The sequence below is a fragment of the Pholcus phalangioides genome, unplaced genomic scaffold (genome assembly GCF_987345545.1).
Source record: "Pholcus phalangioides strain wild (caught in Gottingen) unplaced genomic scaffold, Ppha-v1.0 ptg000013l_1, whole genome shotgun sequence".
NCBI classification, from domain to species: domain Eukaryota; kingdom Metazoa; phylum Arthropoda; class Arachnida; order Araneae; family Pholcidae; genus Pholcus; species Pholcus phalangioides.
Window position 1 is genome coordinate 37291719 of NW_028301606.1, and position 20704 is coordinate 37312422.

The 20704-nt window shown below is 38.4% G+C and overlaps 1 protein-coding gene across 2 annotated transcripts; it reads right to left on the bottom strand.

The window, feature by feature from the left end:
- Window positions 1–826: 826 nt before the first annotated feature.
- On the bottom strand, window positions 827–14057 carry LOC149079054 (alpha-galactosidase MYORG-like). 2 transcript variants are annotated; one of them, XM_089241331.1, is made up of 3 exons: window positions 13951–14057; window positions 10562–10860; window positions 827–8339 (listed from the first exon to the last, which is right to left on the bottom strand). In XM_089241331.1, exons 2-3 carry the CDS (start codon window positions 10850–10852, stop codon window positions 6312–6314), a joined length of 2319 nt encoding a protein of 772 aa, XP_089097457.1. In that variant the 5' UTR covers window positions 10853–10860; window positions 13951–14057; the 3' UTR covers window positions 827–6311. The 2 variants fall into 2 exon arrangements, with proteins under 2 accessions (XP_089097457.1, XP_089097456.1); XM_089241330.1 differs by lacking the exon at window positions 13951–14057 and adding an exon at window positions 13129–13597.
- Between the last annotated feature and the right edge of the window lie 6647 nt (window positions 14058–20704).

Here is a 20704-nt window from a genome sequence, read left to right on the forward strand (position 1 = left end):
TTCAGCCTCGTATCTTTTCCAGTTTTTAAGATACAGACTTCGAGCTGCAGACTAGTTGAGTTCACATATACTCTTCTTCAAAACAAAATTTGGTTAACTCGGATTGGATAATTCTAGTCTAAGATATAATCCCGTTTATGGAGACATCGAATCCGAAATGTCGGAAATCGTGAGCTCATTTTGCACGAACAGGCAGTTCATGGAGTACCTCCACCACGAATGTCATACTGGCATTAGCGTACGCAAAGGGCCCCCCCCCCCCAAGCCGAGATTATAGGGTTATTTTTCAGGAAAAAACGTGGAACCCGTAAGAAAAAAAATTTAAATTTCCCCCCCCCCCCCTTGAGAAAATTCTGCGTACGCCTACGCAATACTGGCAAAAACTTTCATCCTTCCAATTTAAACTAGACCAAGATAAATTCGCTGTGTCTATTTTTGCTTGAGTTACTAACGTTTGAAATTACTTGGAGAGAAACTGTCACTCATGTGGGCACGATTGCCTCCCCACACCCAGCAAAAATTTTAAAGACATTTTCACGTCAAAAAGAAAAACCCGGGAATCAGATCATTTCACGCCAAAAGAACTAGAAGCATGAGTCTTCATGAAGTTAAACGCGCCACAAAGAAGTCTAATAATGTTCTAGGGCACCCAATCATAAATTAATTCACAGAATTCCTTTTAATCGCCTCCATGATCAGTTACTTGCGCCAAAAATAGCTATTTCCGCATTTGTTGGGAATGGAGAAGCAATCCGATAAAGACTAAAAAAAAAACAAATAAGCAAATTATGTAGTTGATATAGAAGCAGCAGCAGATTTTGTCAAATAATCTTTATTTTGGGGGCCTAAAACAAACATGTGTATATGGACAACGGAATAAAAACAAATATCTCGAATAAACATTACACCTATGTACAAATAACAATATAAAAACATTCCAAATATAAAAAGCCTTGGAAACATAGTCTTAACATCCATCACAATGTTACATCATCAAAATTTACAAGACATTCAATACATCCTATCATACAGCTCAATAGATTCCAGCTACAAAAAAAATGCATTGTATTTAAAAATATATAATATACCTAGGTATATATTTTTCAATGTTTTATTCACATATAATAAAATTAATACAGACAAGACATAACTAAGCACCTTCCCTTCTCTCTCATATAGAGATTCTATCATAATTTTGTGTAACTTTCAAATCTTGTATTCAGCATGCCATTTTGTCAAGGAAACAGACAGACAGACAGACACAGGGCCGCAACTAGATGCTTTGTCAGCCGGGGCAGGAACGTATTTTGGCGCCCCCTCATAATGTTGAAGGAGAGGTAAAGAGTGAAATTTGCGCCCCTGGACAGACATGACCTAGATGTCAAGGAAACAGATATTTTTTGGATTTTATGCCGAGGTGAACTCGGAAAGAAACGTCATCTGGTCCCCGCTGGGACACGAACCCAGGCCCTCTTGCATTCCGGACAATAATGGGCACCATCTACGGGCCAGGTCCCGATGGAGACCGGATGACCTTTCTTTTCAAGTTCACCTCGGCATAAAATCTAGAAAATATCTGTTTCTTTGATATATTGGGCTGAGAAAAAGACGCCTTATGTCTATGGCATTTTGTATTTCAAAAATGGCATGCTGAAGACATTATGAAAAGCAGTGCTTTTTTTAATGTCTAAAGGTTCTGTGCATCGGCACATACAAAATGGTAAAACAAAACTGAGAATGTGAGATTGGTGTTGTGAACATGATGGTTTTATTTCAGTGGTGGCCAAACCTCATCATTGAAAATTTCACTTTCAAACATGAAAATGTTTTGGTGCATACCATTTAAAATTATTGCTCTTATTTTGAGATTGCAGACACCCAGTATACACCCGAATGTTCTGTATTTAATTCTTTCTGTATTTTGGTTATATATAATTGACATACATATTTTTTTATGATGACATCCACCTTTTCTTCAGCCACCTCATTGGGCATTTTGCCTGTTGTGGCCTTTGTATTTATTTCAAAGAAATCTGCAAATGTCTTGCATTATTTTAATTAAATTTGAAAAATGTGAATTTTTTATTTTTCAATTTTTGTGGCAAACCCTTGTGACATGCCATTTGAGTGGTATGTTCATCACGGGCTGACCACCCTTATTTTATTTTATGGCAAGTACCAAGTGAATGTGAATATAAAAAAATTCAAACATACAATAAAATTCACACAAACATCATTAAAAATTAAATAACAATACAAAGCACACCCCAATTTTTTCTTTGTTCAGAAATATTTTCAACCATCACCTTATTTTATATCAGTTTTCAGAAGCAGGGCCTGATTTCCTCATAGGCAAGCAAGGAATTTGTCTCAAATGCAGTAGAAGTTAGTTTTAACTGCAGCTCCCAATTGCGGGAAAAACATTGTTATAAAGGACTTTTCGTTATATACAATAGTTACTTTAATATTAGCTTTCTTACAATCATTTGCAAATCATAAAATTGTAATAATGAACGTAATATAATGAGATTGTCATTATAAACCATACTCATTATATAGGCTAACACTTTTACTGTGTAAATAACAGATTTGTTGATTAACCAAACACCTACTTTAGTATCTACATAGGCTTGCATTGCTCGATCCACCTGAGCCAAAACTGGGATTTGCTCAAATGACAGTGTATCTTTAATTCTATCTCAAAACCATAATAGAAGATGAATATAATGAAACCTTGCTATACCGACAAATCCCTCTATAACAATATTTTTAAAAGTCTTGTTTGGAAATGCCTGTAGTCTAAACCAGGGGTTCTTCAGACTTTTATTTATTTGGAAATTATTTTATTAATTATCAGTTTTGATTAGCTCTGATAATATTTTTAACACTAATTCTGAAAAAAATTATTGAATAAATGAGTGATAAGAAAACTAGAATAGATTTTGATAAACACCCCTCCTTATCTCCAACATTTTCAGCCTCATTAATTCCTAGATTAATTTTAATCTGAAATCACTTTAAATGATCTTGTAGTTATTTAACTTTCATAATTCTGAAATTATTTTCCTTCTCAATATATATTGAAATTATTTCTTTCAGTAATTATGTAATTACTCTTTTATTGATTGTGAAATAATTTCTATCAGAAAATATGAAATTATTTCTTTCAGCAATTGAGTCTTCATCAATTTGTTCCCAAATTATTTCTTTCATTCATTATAGAATTATTTTTCCTCTTTCTTAAAAAACAAATTATTTCATTTATCGTAGAATTCTCTCATTAATTATGAAGTTATTTTTCGCATTTATTCTGAATTATTTCTCTTTCGTTCATTTATTTATTCCAAAGTTAATCATTTTTCAATGTTTACAATCATTTTCTAAAAATTATTGGTGGACCATGATCCGCCTCAAGGGCCATGCATTGAAGACCTCTGTCTAAAAACTATGTTGCCTCTCGATATAATTGATAATCCCTCTACAACAATATTTTTTTCTTGGTTCACAGAGTACCGTTACATCAAGATTTCACTGTATATCTGTATATTTTATGGCCAAAAAACAAAAAACTTCACATATGGCCAGTTCACAAAGTGCTCAAACTTCGGATATTGGCCACATAAAACGTACAACAAATGTTTTAAATGAACAAATATTACATTCGTTAAATTACCATTTGCTGGATAATACCAGCACAAGGAAATTTATAATTAGTATAACACCATAACAATAAAATCTAGCAATTAATATCATATTAAAACAAAATTAAAACCAAACTCAAACAAGTCTTAATTCATTGATTTTTCATTTAGTGCAATATTTTCTCTCTCTGGGTTTAAACTTTTATTAACGTAGTACAAGTATTGTGCCCCGATTACATATCCCATTCACAAAACCTGACAGTACAAAAATTTGAAACCCATCAAAATGCATTGCTTAAAATCTTAGATCATTCATCTTTGTTGCATCATTGTCATTTAACATGCACAAAAGGCTAAATTTGGCCAGAAACTGCTTATTTCGAGTAATAAATCATTACTGAGATTGCTATCGTTACAAATTTGCAGGTTTCAATATTTTATCAATTGGGGTTCCTGCTGCACATAAATATGGAATTATGTATAGAATAATGTATTATTGTAATAATAATACACATAATGTATAGAATACCTTCATATCAAATATAAATAGTCACTTATGGGTTAGGGATTACTGCTCACTAAATTTTAAATTCCCAACCATAGATACAGCAAAAATGCAGCTATAAATGTTTACCACTAATAATTTAACAGCATCAATAAAAAAAATACTGTTTTATATCTCATAAATATTACAGCGTATATTTGTACATAGGACGGTATCATCGAAACCCCTTTGTATCACATTCGAAATTACGTGTAAATAATGTTCGCTCTCTGATCGTTCATATGTTGGTCGTTTGTACTTTAAAACTAACTAAAAGACTGCTAATAACATGTTATGAGTCAATGGAAGAGCCATTTCAAATGCACACTAATAATTCTAAAAATATTTAATAAATTGACAGGCTCTCACTCTGAATCAGACCTGAATCTCTATCTTTTGATTGAAAGAAAATTAGATCAGTTTCTTCCACAGCTAGTCCAAGGATTGGTGTCTGCCCTCTGGAATTTTTTACCAGTCCCAAAAAAAAATTTCCCCCAATCTATGCAGCCTTTACAAAATTCCACAGTTGAAAAATAAAATATTGTTTCTAATTTTTTTTCTTTTTTTTGCAGTCAGTCAGCCTGCAAATTAATTTTCTCATTTCCACCAGTCTGCAAGAGTATAAAAGGGTTGAACACTTGTCTATACCCCATATATATAACAAACTATCTTCATTTTTCTATAATACAAATGTAAATCAGTAAAAAGTATGTGTTTTAGTGAAAATTCCGTGTATAGAAAAAAATTCATTAAATATGAATCAAGAGATTATTGAATGAAATATATTAAAATGAAATATCAAGAGATTCTGTACAGTAATTTTTTTCGTTGTATAAACTTAAATTATCACCCATAAATTGTCTATTTTTTCCTTCCAAAGAAAGCTTGAGTTTTTCATTTTATACCACACTAAAGTTTTATATTTTAAATTTTATTAAACCTATTTTTATACCAAACATGTTTTGATATCTTCATCACTGAATCAATATTTTATGGCAAATACCACCAAAATTATTCACAGAGAAATATCAGATTTTCTTTCCAAAAAATTGTGAATGCATTTTTGGTCCTGAAGATAGCAATATGTTAGCTCCATGAAAATATACAGCATAAATATTTCTTTTCAATCAAATACACATGCTTATATTTTATATAGGTTAGATGAAATACCAGTTTTGACAATTAGCCATGTCTTTCTTAGGATGATCAGAGGTGCCCCTTCTAATTTTTGAGATGTTGCCGCTGAACATATCATAACATAGCCGATACTGAGCTAAACTTTAGAACATGATACATCTAAAGCATTATAACGTTTTCCAGTTTTTCCTTCCTTTTGATAGTAAACTGGCAATGTTTTTCAAGAATTAGCAATCTAAGAATTTTTAAATTATTTTTTAAAGAAAATTTTAAATAGCAAAATCCGGCAAGATGACCTGGTTTTGTCTTAATGAAATCTGCTCACTTTACTTAAAATCGGTAGAAATCAAAACTTTCTGGAAGGAAAAATTTTGCTTCTCATTTTTCAAATACAATTAATGTATATTCATCTTGAAATATACATATAGGTCTACATTTATTTCTCTTACCAATAAAGAGTTTTGAATGACATTTTTCCCGGAAATACTGGAGTACAGTGACAGCAATACAATGTGTAATATACAGAGAGTCTTGATTATTATCTCACAAGAGGGAGGGGGGGGGGGTGTCCGGACTTAACTTAAAAAATAGTATATAAGTTAACATATTCCACAAAACATAATTTTTTATATATAATACTGAATAAATAAGATTGTAAAATATATTTTTCTGCACAAACCAACAACAATATTGTAAAAGCAGCAAGAGAAAAAGAAAACATGTTGCAATTTAAATAAATTTCCTCCAGAAAGAATTACAACAAAAAATTATTCAAGAACAAAATTAGTACTTTTTAAAAAACATGTTAGAAGATATCGTTGATCTTTGAGAGATTCGTGAACATTAAAAAAATTTAAATATAATAAATTAAAAAAAAAAGATTATATTTAAATGCAACACTATCATCAGATTGTGGAGATTCAGTCTTGAATACGGATAAATCCAAAAGAGATCACAGTAACATGAATACTACATTCTACTAGTAAAAATCATTCTTCTATTCTTATGAAATAAGCAACTTTATCTAAAGGAACAGAATAATTGTAAATCCACTTTCCACCTAACCTACTGGTACCAAACAACTCGTCACGCCACCTACCAGGAGGAAGGTATATATCCCTTGAGCGCTTTCCCTCTTCGAGAACTGGAGCAACTATAAGATCATTTCCAACTGCAAACTGCGTACTTATTACCTGCGCGTGAGGATCACGAGGAGCCAGCCACCAAATTGGACGAATTATTGGTGCATGAGTCTGATGACACTCGTCTAGAACACGTTTGATATAGTCATTGTTCTGTTTGGGTTGTAGTATACGCTCTGTTCGTACCTTGAACATGAATTTTGCAGCTTTTATGACATCCAAGTCGTAATCACCTGGAGGTACAGACAACTGTACCACAGGCATAAAGGCAGCCAACTGAAGCCATCTTATATATAGTTCCTTATCGGGCATAGTCACATTTGGGGAAGGAAAGATATCACCCCCAACTGAACCAGGATTGACCAATGGATATCCTAACAAACCTAAAGTAAGCACGCTGGGAATAATAGATTTTAAACCACTTACTGCATCCCAGGTGGATGTTCGTGGAGCCAATCGAACAAAAGCTGAGATATGCTGCGACTGAAAACCAACTGACACACCCAAGTAGGAACTGGTTTCTGATGCTAATTTAAGGTACAACGAAAGGAAGTTATCTGGGTTAGTGGTCATGGTGTAGAAACTGTAATAAGGAGGAAGAAATGAAGACTGACCACCAAAAAAATAAAACCCATCTATACCATACTCTGTTTTGACTTCAAGAATTCTTTTGTGAAACCACTGTTCAGAACGATTATTAGTGATGTCCACGATGGCACATACATCATTGCCCCAGCGGGTCAGAAGAGGAACTTGACGCTTCTCATCAGTGACAAAATACAGTTCTTCAGTTGCATTCTTGAATATGGCAGCTCCCAGACAAATATATGGGTTAACAGACAATAAAATTTTGAATCCCTTGTTGTGTAAAATACTGAGGATTTCTGGGGGATCGGGGAAAGTATTCGAGTTGAAAATCAGCTGTCCTTCTTTTTCTTGCCATTTTGTATCGATCAGAATGAATCCGGCGGGAAATCCATGTTCCATGATGTGGTTACAATATGTCCGCAAAGATTCTTGAGTTAATGATTCAGATAATTTTGGAGCTGTAGCCCAAATTGGGACCTCAAGAAATTCCAGGGAAACATTTACAGGTGGGAAATATTTTTCTAACATTCCTATATGAACGCTTTTCATGTCTGCACCAGTGCATACTCTGTACTCCAGCTGTAGATCTGTACTGTTATAGTAATACGGAAAATTGTCATATTTTGCTTCGAGACAAAGCTGATCATTCTGTGTATCATTCAAGCTGATGTAAAGAGGAATGTTTGTAGAAACCAACACAGCAACACCTTCTGAAGACAACCAGTAACGTTCCAAAATTGCTCCAAAATCATCTCTATCCAAGTCGCCTGTAACAAAGGGCTGTGGTTTCTCGAACATCCCAGAAAGTGGCCAAGATATATTTTTCACTTCACCCATGCCATACCAGTAAGCACCTTTTAGACTTATGCAATCTCTCAACGTTGTCATGATAGAGAAGCTCTCCCATGTTATCTGATAACAGCTCATCACAGGCTGGTGCTCATAAGAAATACGTAGTCTAGCTCGATACTTCCATTCTTCGCATATGTTAGGTGTATTGTCTGCATACAGAAGCTCACAATCAAAGGATTTCAATTCAGGTGGTATTCTGGTCCCCACAGAAATCTGTAGGACATCTTCACCATCTTGCCTGAGCAAATGAATGATTCTCTGTGTCTCGTGAAAGCGTATTTTGTCACCAAAAGCTATCTGAAGCATCTGATGTTGATACAGGTACCATGTGAACGTGACTAATCCAATTATACTTCCAAACAAGATGAGGAGAACAAGACGAAAACGGAACTCCGGAGTCTTCCCTCTTTGTACAACAGCTGAAACACGAGCAGCCTATTGGACAAATATCAATAAATAAATAAATTTTGTTTAAGTGCATTTTATAATTTCAAATTATATGTGTCTTTGTTATTCAAAATCATTAAAAAAATATGTTGAAATTTTCAGAACCCCATTTTAGAATAGGGGAAAAATTAGTCAGCCTCATGAAAACAGTTTGATTCTATCAACCTACACAATTAGTCTACCTTCCTGACACATCAGCCAGGATCCTGCTCCTTGCGGTTATATGATTGTGGGATGAGGGGGGGGGGATAACTGGTTTCCACCTCAAGATTATGTATTGGACATAAATGTTTGTGGGAAAGGATGTTCTCTAAGGTCTCAAATACAATTGAAGTGTCCAATGAAATTTTAAGAATGGTTTTTGATTAATCCTTTGAGACCCTGTATGCACAAACGTGGAGTTTGCTTTTTCTCACTGTAGATATTATTTTTTTAACATTAGGGAGTTAAGCCTTGATTTGAAAGATTGTGGATGTTTTAGGTTAGAAACATGGTGGATATGAACTTTGGGGACATCCCATCAGAGGGAAGCACTTGCTGTATTTTCAAGATGGCTTTCAAGTAAAGGTACCTTTGGATTAAGTGTAATGTATTACACAGAATGTATCAGTAAAGTTCTGGGAGAAAAATTGAACGCAACTTCAAATTTACCCTGCATAGTCTTAGCTGAATGAGATGAATTATTTTTTTACTTATGAAGCTGAAAACTCTGACATGCACGATTGTGCATGCCAAGACTAAAATTTGGTGCTTTTTTATGGCAAACGTGTTTGAATTATTTTTGAACTTTCTGATCATTTTAAAGCAGCTTTTGATGCTGATACATTTTTTCAAAAATTAATGAACATTGTTTGTAGCATAAGGTTCAGAACAGTTTACTTTCCTCGTATTTTACAGACAATTCAAAAAATGTGAGCTTCAACAAAAAACTTGATGCAATACAGATGGAATTTAGAAAAAAACTGTTTAAAACGAAATTAAATTTTGAATTTTTTGAAAAAGAATTGAAAAAAAAAAGATAAGTCAATTTTTCTGCCATTGGCCTATTATACATGATCTCAAATATGATAAGTGTTTTAGACATAAGCTGTAAGACATTGACATTACCCCCCTTCGCTTGCAAGGTATTGGCAAGAAATTTAGATGATCTCTATTTGACGAAATTGGCAATAAATATGGTAACCTTGTCCTAACCTAACAGCACCTTAGAAAAAGGGAAAGAAAGTGAAGGGAAAAAAAAGAAAGGGAAGAAAGAAAAAAAAATAAAATGAAAGGAAAACAGTATAATAGATAAGTATGGATAAGATAGAGATAAGGGAAAGAAGTAGGTATATGAAGTAGATTTTTCTTTTCACTTTCACCCCTACCTGTTCTCTTGCTCTTATATGTACATAGTAGAAGGATAATGGCCATATGTGGGAAAAATCACTCCTAATTGTAAAGAAATAAAAGGAAGGTGAAACGAACGACTTCGTAAGGTTACAACAATGCCTTGCAATGATGAGGAGAGAGGACAGAAAACAGAGAGAGAGAGAGTGATTGAATTCATTCCACAGGGGTTTGAATGCAACATTATGTCCTTGATCATAAAGTGGTTAATTAGTACTAACAAGAAGTAGTTGGAGATGTGAAACGGTGTTACTGCTTCACATCTCTGAAAGCAGATTTCAAAGCGTTTCTTGAGGTGTGGGTGCATCCACCCCCTTGACAAGATGACAAAAAAAATTTATACATCTGCATGATCTCTCCAGCGAATTCGTTTGTGTTAGTAGACATCCATGCCTAAACTGGGATTCTAACCTAGATTTGCAGTCAGAGTTAGTTGCCTAACCACTCGACTGCCAGAAATCAACCTGTTTTCATTAATATTACACTATGTCACATTTAGAAGATTTACGTATGGCAATGTTATTGCAAAAAATCTTTTTTTATGATGATGATGATGACCTTTCTTGATTCGTCGAGGTTCCGCAGCACAGCTGTCGCGCTGCATATCCTCCCCTATCCGCAAATGCACCACCTACTAGTGCTATGTGCTATTTAGCCATGGCTTATATGCAGGCTTAATTAAAAATATCTTTTTGCCTCCATTTTTTTTTTTAATTCCTTGAAATCGGAAATTCAGATTTCAGAAGGTTTTTTGTTGGCCTCTGAACTTACTGAGATTTGACTATATCACAGAATCATGTTATATCATATGGTGTACATACCCCAGCCTGAAGATTTTGGCGAAACTTCGCAGTGGCAGGAGGCTTCGTTGTATCTTGTTGCGTAGTCCATGTCTCATCCAAATTCAATTTTAAAGAGTTTCTAGTTTTTCTCCTTATGGAAGGTGTCTGATGAGGAGTTGTTGGCGGAGTACCATTCTGGGAAGCTTGACTTCTAGCGTCTGTTGATTCTGTCCCATTCACATTCAAATTAGCATGTGCATTATCTGGAGTTTCGTTACCACTTTCAAGGCACAAAAGATCATCCGTACTTGCATTGGTGTGGAGATCCATAGTGAGGTCTGAAATGAAACAAGAAAAAACATATTTATATCAGTTTTTCAAAGATATCAAAAGACTGAGGAATCGTGAGAGAAATTATCAAGATTATAGTCTAACAATTACACTGATCAATAAATATTAATGAAGTTTCTACATCCAAAACAAAAATGACCATTTCTTATCTCATTGGGGGTTCCGGAACACAAATTTGACCATAAAAAAAGCTGGATTGTCTATGTTTTTCTCTGTGAAATTGCACATTTAATGAAAATATAATAACGCAATACAATACATTGAAATGCAACATAAGTACAATAGACTCTCGAAAACCTGGCTGTGTGTTAGTCTGGCCCATCCAGTAATACAGTGTTTTTAGGCGGTTTTATTCAAGCCATAAAAGAGGAAAACATGTTACTGCATGTCTTTGAGGAGAAGTTTATATTATTTAAATTTGCTTTTTAAATTGACTTCCAGTGATTCGCTAATTTTGGTAATCCGGCGCACGCACCCTGTTCTTATACATGTTGGATTAGAAAAAATCTACTGTATATATGGAACAAAATAGCCTAAATATGCAAAAAAAAACAAAAAAAAACAGCAGAAACCACAAATAGATAGAAACCTCACCAACATATAGAGGCATAACATTAATACATAAAAACATAAATGTATTATGGCACAATAGTTCAATTATCTGCATCCGGCACACACTTTGTTTTGCATTACGTTTGTACTGGACATAAGGATCACCTCTTATAATTGTTCAACAGCAGTCAACCAGCATTGAGGCGTGGGAGGAGATATGAGGATACATGACCCCCGCTACGATGTGATAAGTGTAAATCTTTTTAGCGCGCCCCTGGAACAGTGCCCTGGTTGCCCCCAGCCTATTTACGTCCCTGGGCCGAGGCCATTTCAGTGCCACCCCCAATAAATTTTATAAAGGGGCTCAACCCCCCAATAATTTCTGAAAAACAATGCAATGCACACCCTTTCCTCCCATATATACAAGATGACCAACAACCGGGTTCGAACCCCACAGTGGTGGTCGGCTGAAGTTGGTTTTCTGTGGTTCCCAACTTCAAGGCGCAAATGCGAGCCGATCTCCCCGTTAAAAAGTCTCGCCACAGAGAGCAACAGTCCTACAACGGTAAATCATTCAACCATAACACTTCACTCATAGTTAGTAAAAACTGGGGGCAGATGACAGCACTACACATAACAAGCATTACACAGAAACATACTATACGTCAGGTTGCACTACACGTACATTCCCGCATTTACCGATTCGTTGGGGGGTTCCGCGGTGGGGGGGGGGGGTGCATGTGTGGTGTAGTAGTTAGGGGCTCGGGGATCCATGATGTTCTTAAGTCAGCCACCTCGTTGGGCAATTTGCCTGTTGTGGCGTTGTATTTGTATTTCATCCCCCAATGTTTTCTTCATATCAGAACCTCTGCTCCCATGCTCACACACTTTCTAGGCCACTCACTGTTCTGATCTCTTGCTCTCCTGGTCACTCCCATGCTTCTGCACTCTCTAGGTCACTCACTGCACTGGTTAACTATTACACAGTTTTGGTCACTCAAATGCTTGCACAGGCTCTAGATCACTGTTTTGGTCACTCCATGCTCACACACTCTCTAGGTCTTTCTTTCAATCATTTACATGCTTGGACATGCTCTAGGTCACTCACCGGCTTACAAACTTTCTAGGTCACTCTTGGTCACTCCACCTGCTTGCAAACTCTCTAGGTTACTCCTATGGTCACTCATTGACCCAGTCCTTCACTCTCCAGGCGGAGGCTTATTGATAATTTTATGGGCAGAACAGAGATTTTGCCATCCTTCTTCCATTCTACTAATTTTCCCAACCACTCATTCCTTAAATTTGCCACCCTGGGCAATAGCCCTCACATTAATGTGCCACCAGCTATGAGAACCTTTAAACAGTAAAGAGAGAAGATACAAATTCAACGATCATGGCAACTGATCACTCTACAGCAGTTTCCCAACCTTTTTTGTCCCATCGCTCCCTTCTTCAGAAATTTTTTTCTCAAATCGCCCCCTCCCCAACGCAATCTAACCCATACGCTCCTATGTTATACCCGTAGCTTCTACCGCCCCCCGGGAACACTCCATCGCCCCCAAAGGGGGGGGGGGCGTTACCGCCAACGTTGGGAATCACTACTCTACAGCTTTAATCTCTTCCCAAACCAAACGCGTAAACAATGGTGTGGACAAACACATGTACACAGAACAAAACACACAAGTACAGTAGTAAACAAATACCTTTCAGCGGCGGTATACTCCATGTCTGCCTACCGCGACTCGCTTCCGCAGCCACCGGAGGTGCAACTTCAATAATTTGAGCATCGATCACCTCCACGAAACGCACATCTTTGGGCTGCTGTTGCTGTTGATGATGAGTTTGTTGTTTGGAAGATGCCGATGACGTCGAGGGAACCGATAACGTGTCCAACACTCGGTCGTTCTTATCGGCGGCCGAGGAATTGGACATCCTCCTAATTAATCCTCCAACACCGACACGGCCACGCAAGAGGTATAATATAAAATCGAGGGGGAAAAAAAACGAATCCTTATTCCATATCCTAAACAATATCGCCCTAGATAACAACAATCGAAGACACCGTAACGTAGAAAGTTGTCTCAGTTAACAATACAACTGAATGACTGGCAATTCCAAGAGAGAGAGAAAAAGAGTGCGAGAGAGAGCCCTTGAGCAACACACACACACACACAAAACGATTTCCCGGTAGTGAACGGGACGTTTGCCAAGTTCGTGTCAAATAAAGGAAAAATAATAATAATAAAAAATAACAAAAGCCCCCCCCCTCGCGTACGCACATACTAAAAAAAAATAGAAAAGACAGATCTATACCCATCATTAACTCTTCTTGGAGCTTTTTTTTCCCACACACATTCAAAGATGTTTCTTACTGTCTAAACACACGCACGATAATAATTGTGAGCTTGTGGAGATATTTTACGCACACTATAAAGTTGTTTCTTCACGAAGGAAAAAAGATCTCAAACCCGAACTGTGCATTAATACGCATTAATTGCTATCTTAAATGATGATAAAGTACTCACCTAATTTATTGGTGGGTGTACCGAATGTACTGCAGTCATTGCGAGATGGATTTCAGTAGGTTCTTGTTTCGAGTGTTATTAAATGGCGGGTATAAAAATAATCTCTTCATGTGTTGTGTATAGAGAAAATATCCTGATATATATATATATATATATATATATGTATTTCAGTGACGAAACACGGTAGTGACCTAAAAGATTGTCATTAGAACCGGTTTGATAAGCCTTGTGGTTTTTCTTTCTCTTATTTCTTTTCTTGGAGATTCCGCGGAAAACAAGCCCCTTTTATAAAAGCTTCTTTTTTTAAAACTCCGATCAAGGTTCATTTTTTTATTTTTTTTTGTGAAATAAGGTGCGTCTAGGAGGCTTTGGTATAGGGCTGGCGTTATAAGTGCCGAGACCTCGGCAGCAACATCGGCCAGAGACGGATTTAGGACTAAACGCCGCCTGTGCGAATTTATTAAAATTCCGCCGCCCTTCACCAGTTATAATTTTTATTGATGCGGTCTTGACTTGATGTCTTTTTACATAGCAGTCATCTGTAGGTTCTTGTTTCGAGTACTATAAATGGCGCGTATAAAAATCTCTTTCGTTATAATTTGATGGTCTTGATCAAGGGCTAGCGGGGGGTGAGGGGAATTGGGTGTCTGGTTCTCCTTTCCCCCCCCCCCCCAATGTGAGAAAATGACCGAAAAAAAGGGAAAAAGATTTCCAAATCTTTGTTCTATCACTTTGTCCCCCCCCCCCCCGAAATGAAAGTAGTCCCCCCCCCCTTCTTGAGCGAAATTTCTGGCTACGCCCCTGGTCTTCATTAATGTTTGACTTTAATGTTCAGTAATACTGATCGTGCCATTAGTTATCTCAAAGATAGAGATGTATAGACCACAACAATATTAGTTAATATTGATTTGGCGTTCTACATAACCACTACTACTAAACCACACATGCACCTCGTCATATTCCTCTGCGGAATGCCGGGACTGGGGAAAGGTGAAGTTTCGTATAGTCCAAGGGTGCGCAACCTTTTCCATAATATGCGAGTCACTTCATTGGTATGAACAGAACAGCCAGGCCCGTAGCCAGAAATTTCGTTCGGAGGAGGGGGGGGCACTTACATTTTGGGGGGGGGGGCCAAAGTGCCCGGTGCGAAAATAATAGCGAAGTCAGGTGCGTCCAAGGGCGTAGCGAGGGGGGGGGGACTTATGGGTCTGGTACGTCCCCCCAAATGTGAGAAAATGACCGAAAAAAGGGAAAAAGATGGCCAAATCCATTGTTCTGTCACTTTGGTCCCCCCACGAAATGAAAGTGGTCCCCCCCCCCCGAACGAAATTTCTGGCTACGCCCCTGGGTGCGTCTCAACAGTTTCGGGACATCAGAAATATTTAGGATTCCCCCCCCCCCCCTTGACCGATTTTATACATTTTTAGAAGGCATCCATTATTTCAAAATAGTATATAGGAATGCTACTACTATACCACAAACATGCACCTCGTCCTCATTCCTCTGCGGAACTTCTGCCGAATAAATGTAATTTCAGAATTGTTACAATTAATAATTCCTGAAAAAAAAAAATTTAGAATCGGTGAAAGAAATAATTCCATAATTAATGAAAATTTTTAAAATTAATGAGAAAAAATAATTTCAGAAACAACCGAAAAAATTTCAGAATTAATGAAAGAAATCATTAATTTAAAAAAAAAAAATCGGTGAAAGAAACTTTTTCTCAAAACAAATAAAAATTCAAATTTGATGAAAGAAATGATTTCATCATGATGAGCAAATAAAAGTGTTCAATAATTTGGAGAATTTTCTGTTTAATAAACGGGATGTGACTTATAACTTGGGCCGCGGGCTTCGTGGAAAACTTCAATTCTGCACGCAATGTCTGAAAGGTTGAAGACCCTTCACTCAACCGTATATGAACCCCTCGTAAACCATACATGCTCAATCCATGGTCGCAATCCAAATGTGCCCCTCGGAGTCATTTGATGTGACCCGTGACCTCAAACATTAATTTTGTAAAAATGAAATAATCGGCACATAATCCAGATCACTTAACTGGCCTGCGGCACATTCCCATATCGTTTGAGTGACCCACAGATCACTTTTGCGTTGAAGGTACCGGAATCTGGGCCAGGGCAACACCATCTACAGCAGAGGGCCTCCACGCGAAGCTTGTGAAGTCGCTGAAGAAGGTCATCTTACCTAATAGCAGGCCGACGCATGCAGGGCCGCAACTATATGCTTGGTCACCCGGGGCAAGCGCTCATTTTGACGCCCCCTTGTAATGTTGAAGATTTCACAGTGAAATTTGTGTCCCCTCGGGGCACGAGTCCCACCTGCTCCCCCGTAGTTGCGGCCCTGGACGCATGCGCCATCTTTACTCTTTTTTGCAGTATATCCAATGGCTATAAGGGAGAGAGGATGACGTTCTTCAGTGACGTCACGAGGTTCGCGCAGATGTTTCTGCTATAGGTGGTGTTAGCCAGGGACCCGAAGTATGGCTTTGCCACCTGAAAAAGGCTATTCAAATTTTACCGCCCTTCTCCCGTTCTTGACCAGGGTCGCAACTAGATGCTTTGTCAACCGGGGCAAGTAAAAGTGCACCCACAGTATTTTGTAGCAAGGGCGTAGCGGGGGGGGGGGGGGACGACTTGGGGGGTCTGGTCTCCCCCCCCGAAATGTGAGAAAATGTCCGAAAAAAGGGAAAAAGATGGCCAAATCCATTGTTCTGTCACTTTGGTTCCCCCCCCCAAATGAAAGTGGTCCCCCCCCCGAACGAAATTTCTGGCTACGCCCCTGTTTTGTAGCACAGACTTGAGCAACTCCACAATTAATTCAAGCATCAAAATCTCCGTTTCTGAGCTTTGATGGGCTTCTGCTCGTAAACATTCTGCCTCTGGGCAGTGGTTCCCAAACTTTTGTCTCTTCAACGACTCCCTAGCCCCAGTCAGCATGTGTCCGAGGGCTCCCCGGAATAGTTTAACAATAGTTTAAACATCAAATAGGAATACATCAATATCGCCAGCTTTGATGCGATAAGTTGCCCCTGATGTTGAAATTTCAAATACCCCTGAATTTTCATGCTATGTAAGTTTTCGTGTTAAAGCATCCGCCCCCTCCCCCCACATCTTTGAACCAGTTCTCTAGGCTGGAATCTAAGCAGTTCTTCAGGCGAGGATCTTTTACGGGCTCCTTTATCAGAGCCGTCTTCAGAACAATATGGTCCCTCGGGCAAACTGAATTTTACCCCCCCCCCCCTCCTATCTGACTAGAAATGCCTACCTACCAATTCAAATGCGTAATCTCGAAAATCTTAACCAGATCTCATTATCATGCTCCTCTCTGCACTTGAGGCTCTCTTTCTCTCTCTATACTTGAAGTCCACCCAAGTTGGACTAAGTGCAATATTCACAGAGATATTCTCTCGAATTCGAAAAACGGAGAAAATTTGGGAAAGAACAGTGATAAATACGGGGCCATTCAAGTATTACGTAAGCAGATTTTCAGCCATTTTTGATCCCCTCACCCCCCCTTGTCAGCAAAACAATGACCCCCTCTCCCTCCCACCCCCGTCAGCAAAATTTCGTCAGCAGCTTATAATATTTCATATCTTCTAAAAGGGATGGTTGATGATGTAAGCAACCTTCAAACCCCCCCCCTCCCCCCTCGTCATCAAAAGTCAGCAAATCCGAAACCCCTTCCCCCCTCGATGCTGGCGTGATACTTGAATGACCCCTTGGAGTTAAAAAATAATTTCAATCTTTGACTTCACTAAAGAATAAAAATCCAAGTAGGCGTCATGAAAAAAACGGGAAAAACCAGAATTATCCAATATCTTCTGTAAGGTGTTGGATTATCCCGGGCAATACGGGACGTATGGTCACCCAGATTACCCGTAACTTTGAACAAGATTTGACACCTTGACGCTGTGAGTCAATGCCTCCCCATCGCATCTCCGCCTATACGTGGCTTAAATAAAGCAGATCAAGTTTAACGAGATAATCTTGGGATTGCCGTTGGAAGAGTTAAGTGGTTAGTTTAAAAAAACTATTGCTGTAAAGAGTTTAATTGGTCGGAATGGTGGCGCCATCTGTTGTGAAAATATAAAAAGCGGCTTTATTGAAGGTCCTCCTTTCTCAGTTTTCGAATCTTGTTGGTATAATGGCGCCATCTGTGGCATAAATTGAGAAAAGTGACGTTACTATAAGCGTGAGCGCACATGCATCCTTCTTCCTCAGTTGAATCTGGTAACTGTATTTCAGGTATGCTTCATTGAAAAACGGAAGGTTTTGTTTTTTTCTAAATTTCGGGAAAGACAGAAAAATTCATTTTAAAACAGAGAAAACTCCTTGAAAATACGGATAATCAGCATCACGACTGCGCGTTCATCCTTTGTAACGTCACTATCTCAAATTCTCACAGCAGATGACGCCACTATACTTAAAGAAAAAAAAAACCTGGCCACCATAATACGTAACTATTCCCAATTGAAACACAACCGCTCTAAAAAAACCAAAAAACAAAGAAAGAAAAAGAACAAATAGGCTACTGATCAGTCTCCCTTCGTGTATCATGAATTCTCCTCCCCGACTGGCCAGCTTTATTGCTTTGCGCTGAGCATGACGAGGTTTCCTTTTTTTTTTTTTCGAGAGAGAGTTTTTTTTCCACAAGCGATTTTCCATAGTAATCAGAATTGAGTGTGTTTTTTGCATCCTATTTTTTTTATTCCTGAATGGAAGAGGTAACCGACTTCAGTACACGGCATTTGAGAACACCGTTGTTGGCGAGCAAACAATGGTATTCTCCAAATGGATGTTCTTTTCGGATTATATTTTTCATATTATCCTAGGATGATATGAAATAATTATATTATCCTGCAGAAAAGGGAGATTCCCCAGGAAAATAAAGGATTAAGGAAACCTGAAAAAAGGACAAATGGGTGAATTTTTCGAAACATAGGAGGACGCTCGAAATAACATAAAAAGAGGACGTGTTCTCCAAAAGGAGGACGTCTATTAACCCTAGTCGTTGGGGTAGGGGGAAGTTTCTGCGGATACCCTTGGACACCCATGGGCAGAGCTGCCCATGGGGATGCGGTCGCAACAGAGGGGCTCCGCACTCGCGGTAATTTGCGGCAACAATATCATAATAGATCATAATAGTAATAGCTCTCTAATCAATACATAACTGCTGTTTCTTCGGGTTTTGACCGGATTCCGAAACTTATGAATGAGCCATTACACGCGCCTCCTACAATGTATCTTCTTAAGTATCTTAAGCGTATGTAAAAAAAACGTTTTTTTGGTACGGAGGGATACTTTCTTTCAATAGAGGCTAAGTACAGCCATGGCCCCCACAAGGGATGGGCTAACAAGGCTGCAGCGCTGGGGGTCCGGGATGATTTTCCTCATTTTTGGTTTTTTCACGCTATAAATTCATCATAAAGGGTCCCGTAAAAGATCCTAGCCTGGGGGGCCCTGCTTCAGGATGTGGGGGGCCATGAGTACAGCAGCCCCGGTTTGCTCAAATAGTGCGAATATGCCTGGAAAAGAAACCTTGTAAACACACACCGATTGACAGATTTTGTTTCCCTGTACAATTTCTTTCTCGAAAGAAAAAAAAGGGGGGGGGGGAAATCCGGTGCCCTGAAAATGAAGACAAATGTTTGTTAATTTATATTTATTAATTTGTTAATGAACATATATTTGTGTTCCAACAATCCATCAAATCTATGATTTTGTTTTGGGGCCATGGACGGACAAATCAAGTAGAGGACATGAGAACATCCCCCCCCCCCCCACCGGCTTTGACCTTGTGCGAAAACAGGGAAGGATGAGAAAATATTGAAGGATGAGAAATTTGACTTCCGAGAGGATTCTTTGTTAAATTGCCCTGGGGGGCCGTGGATGAACGTGATTAAGGAAAGAGGTGCCGCGGGTGGGAAAAAGTTTAAGAACCTTTGCAGTATAGTAATTTTAATATCATCTTACTCGGTATGCCAAAAACCTTTCGATAGTTTGTGGGCACTTGAAGTAACAACCCCTCCATTGATAAGTGCCCTACAGAGCCACTTTAGTGATCTATGTTTCGCGGATCCAAGTGATCTGGAAATGTGTCCGGGCCGCTTAAGTGCTCTGGAACTGTGCAACGCATCGCTCAAGTGATTGATAATTATATGCCGCGGATCACTTAAATAATCTGAGAATGTGCCGCGGGTAACTTGAGTGATGTAGAACCACACCGGGGCAGCTTTAGTGCTCTAAAATTGTTCCACATGTCACTCAAGGGATCTCTAAATGTGCCACGAATCGCTTAAGTGTTCTGGAACTCTGTCCCGGGTCATTTAAGTGATCTGAAAATGTGCCACGCGCCGCTTAAATGTTATGGAATTGTACCACTGGACACTTAAGCGACCTGTAGATGTGCCGCTTAGTTTAATTTTTTACAAAATTAGGTTTGAGGAGGGCAGGCTGCATCAGATAACCCCCCGAGCCATATTTGGTCCGTGGGTCAAGGGACTTTATCTGATTTATTATTGTATGGCTTAGAGCAGTGATTCCCAACGTGGACGTTAACGCATGGAACGTTCCAGGGGGGAGGTAGAAGCTACGGGTATAACATAGAATCCTATGGATTTAGATTGCGTTGGGGGCGATGGGAGAAAAAAATTTCTGAAGGAGGGGGTGATGGGACAAAAAAGGTTGGGAAACTATGGCTTAGAGCAGTGGTTCTCAACCTTTTTTTGCCCATG

Bases quoted from the DNA above. Each gene is read 5' to 3' on its own strand.
- LOC149079054 (XM_089241330.1), bottom strand. From the start codon at position 13,357: ATGTCCAATTCCTCGGCCGCCGATAAGAACGACCGAGTGTTGGACACG. The intron at 10,861-13,128 runs GTATTTGTTTAC...GTTTCATTTCAG, and splicing joins GAGTATACCGCCGCTGAAAG to ACCTCACTATGGATCTCCAC. The intron at 8,340-10,561 runs GTATGTACACCA...TTTGTCCAATAG, and splicing joins GCCAAAATCTTCAGGCTGGG to GCTGCTCGTGTTTCAGCTGT.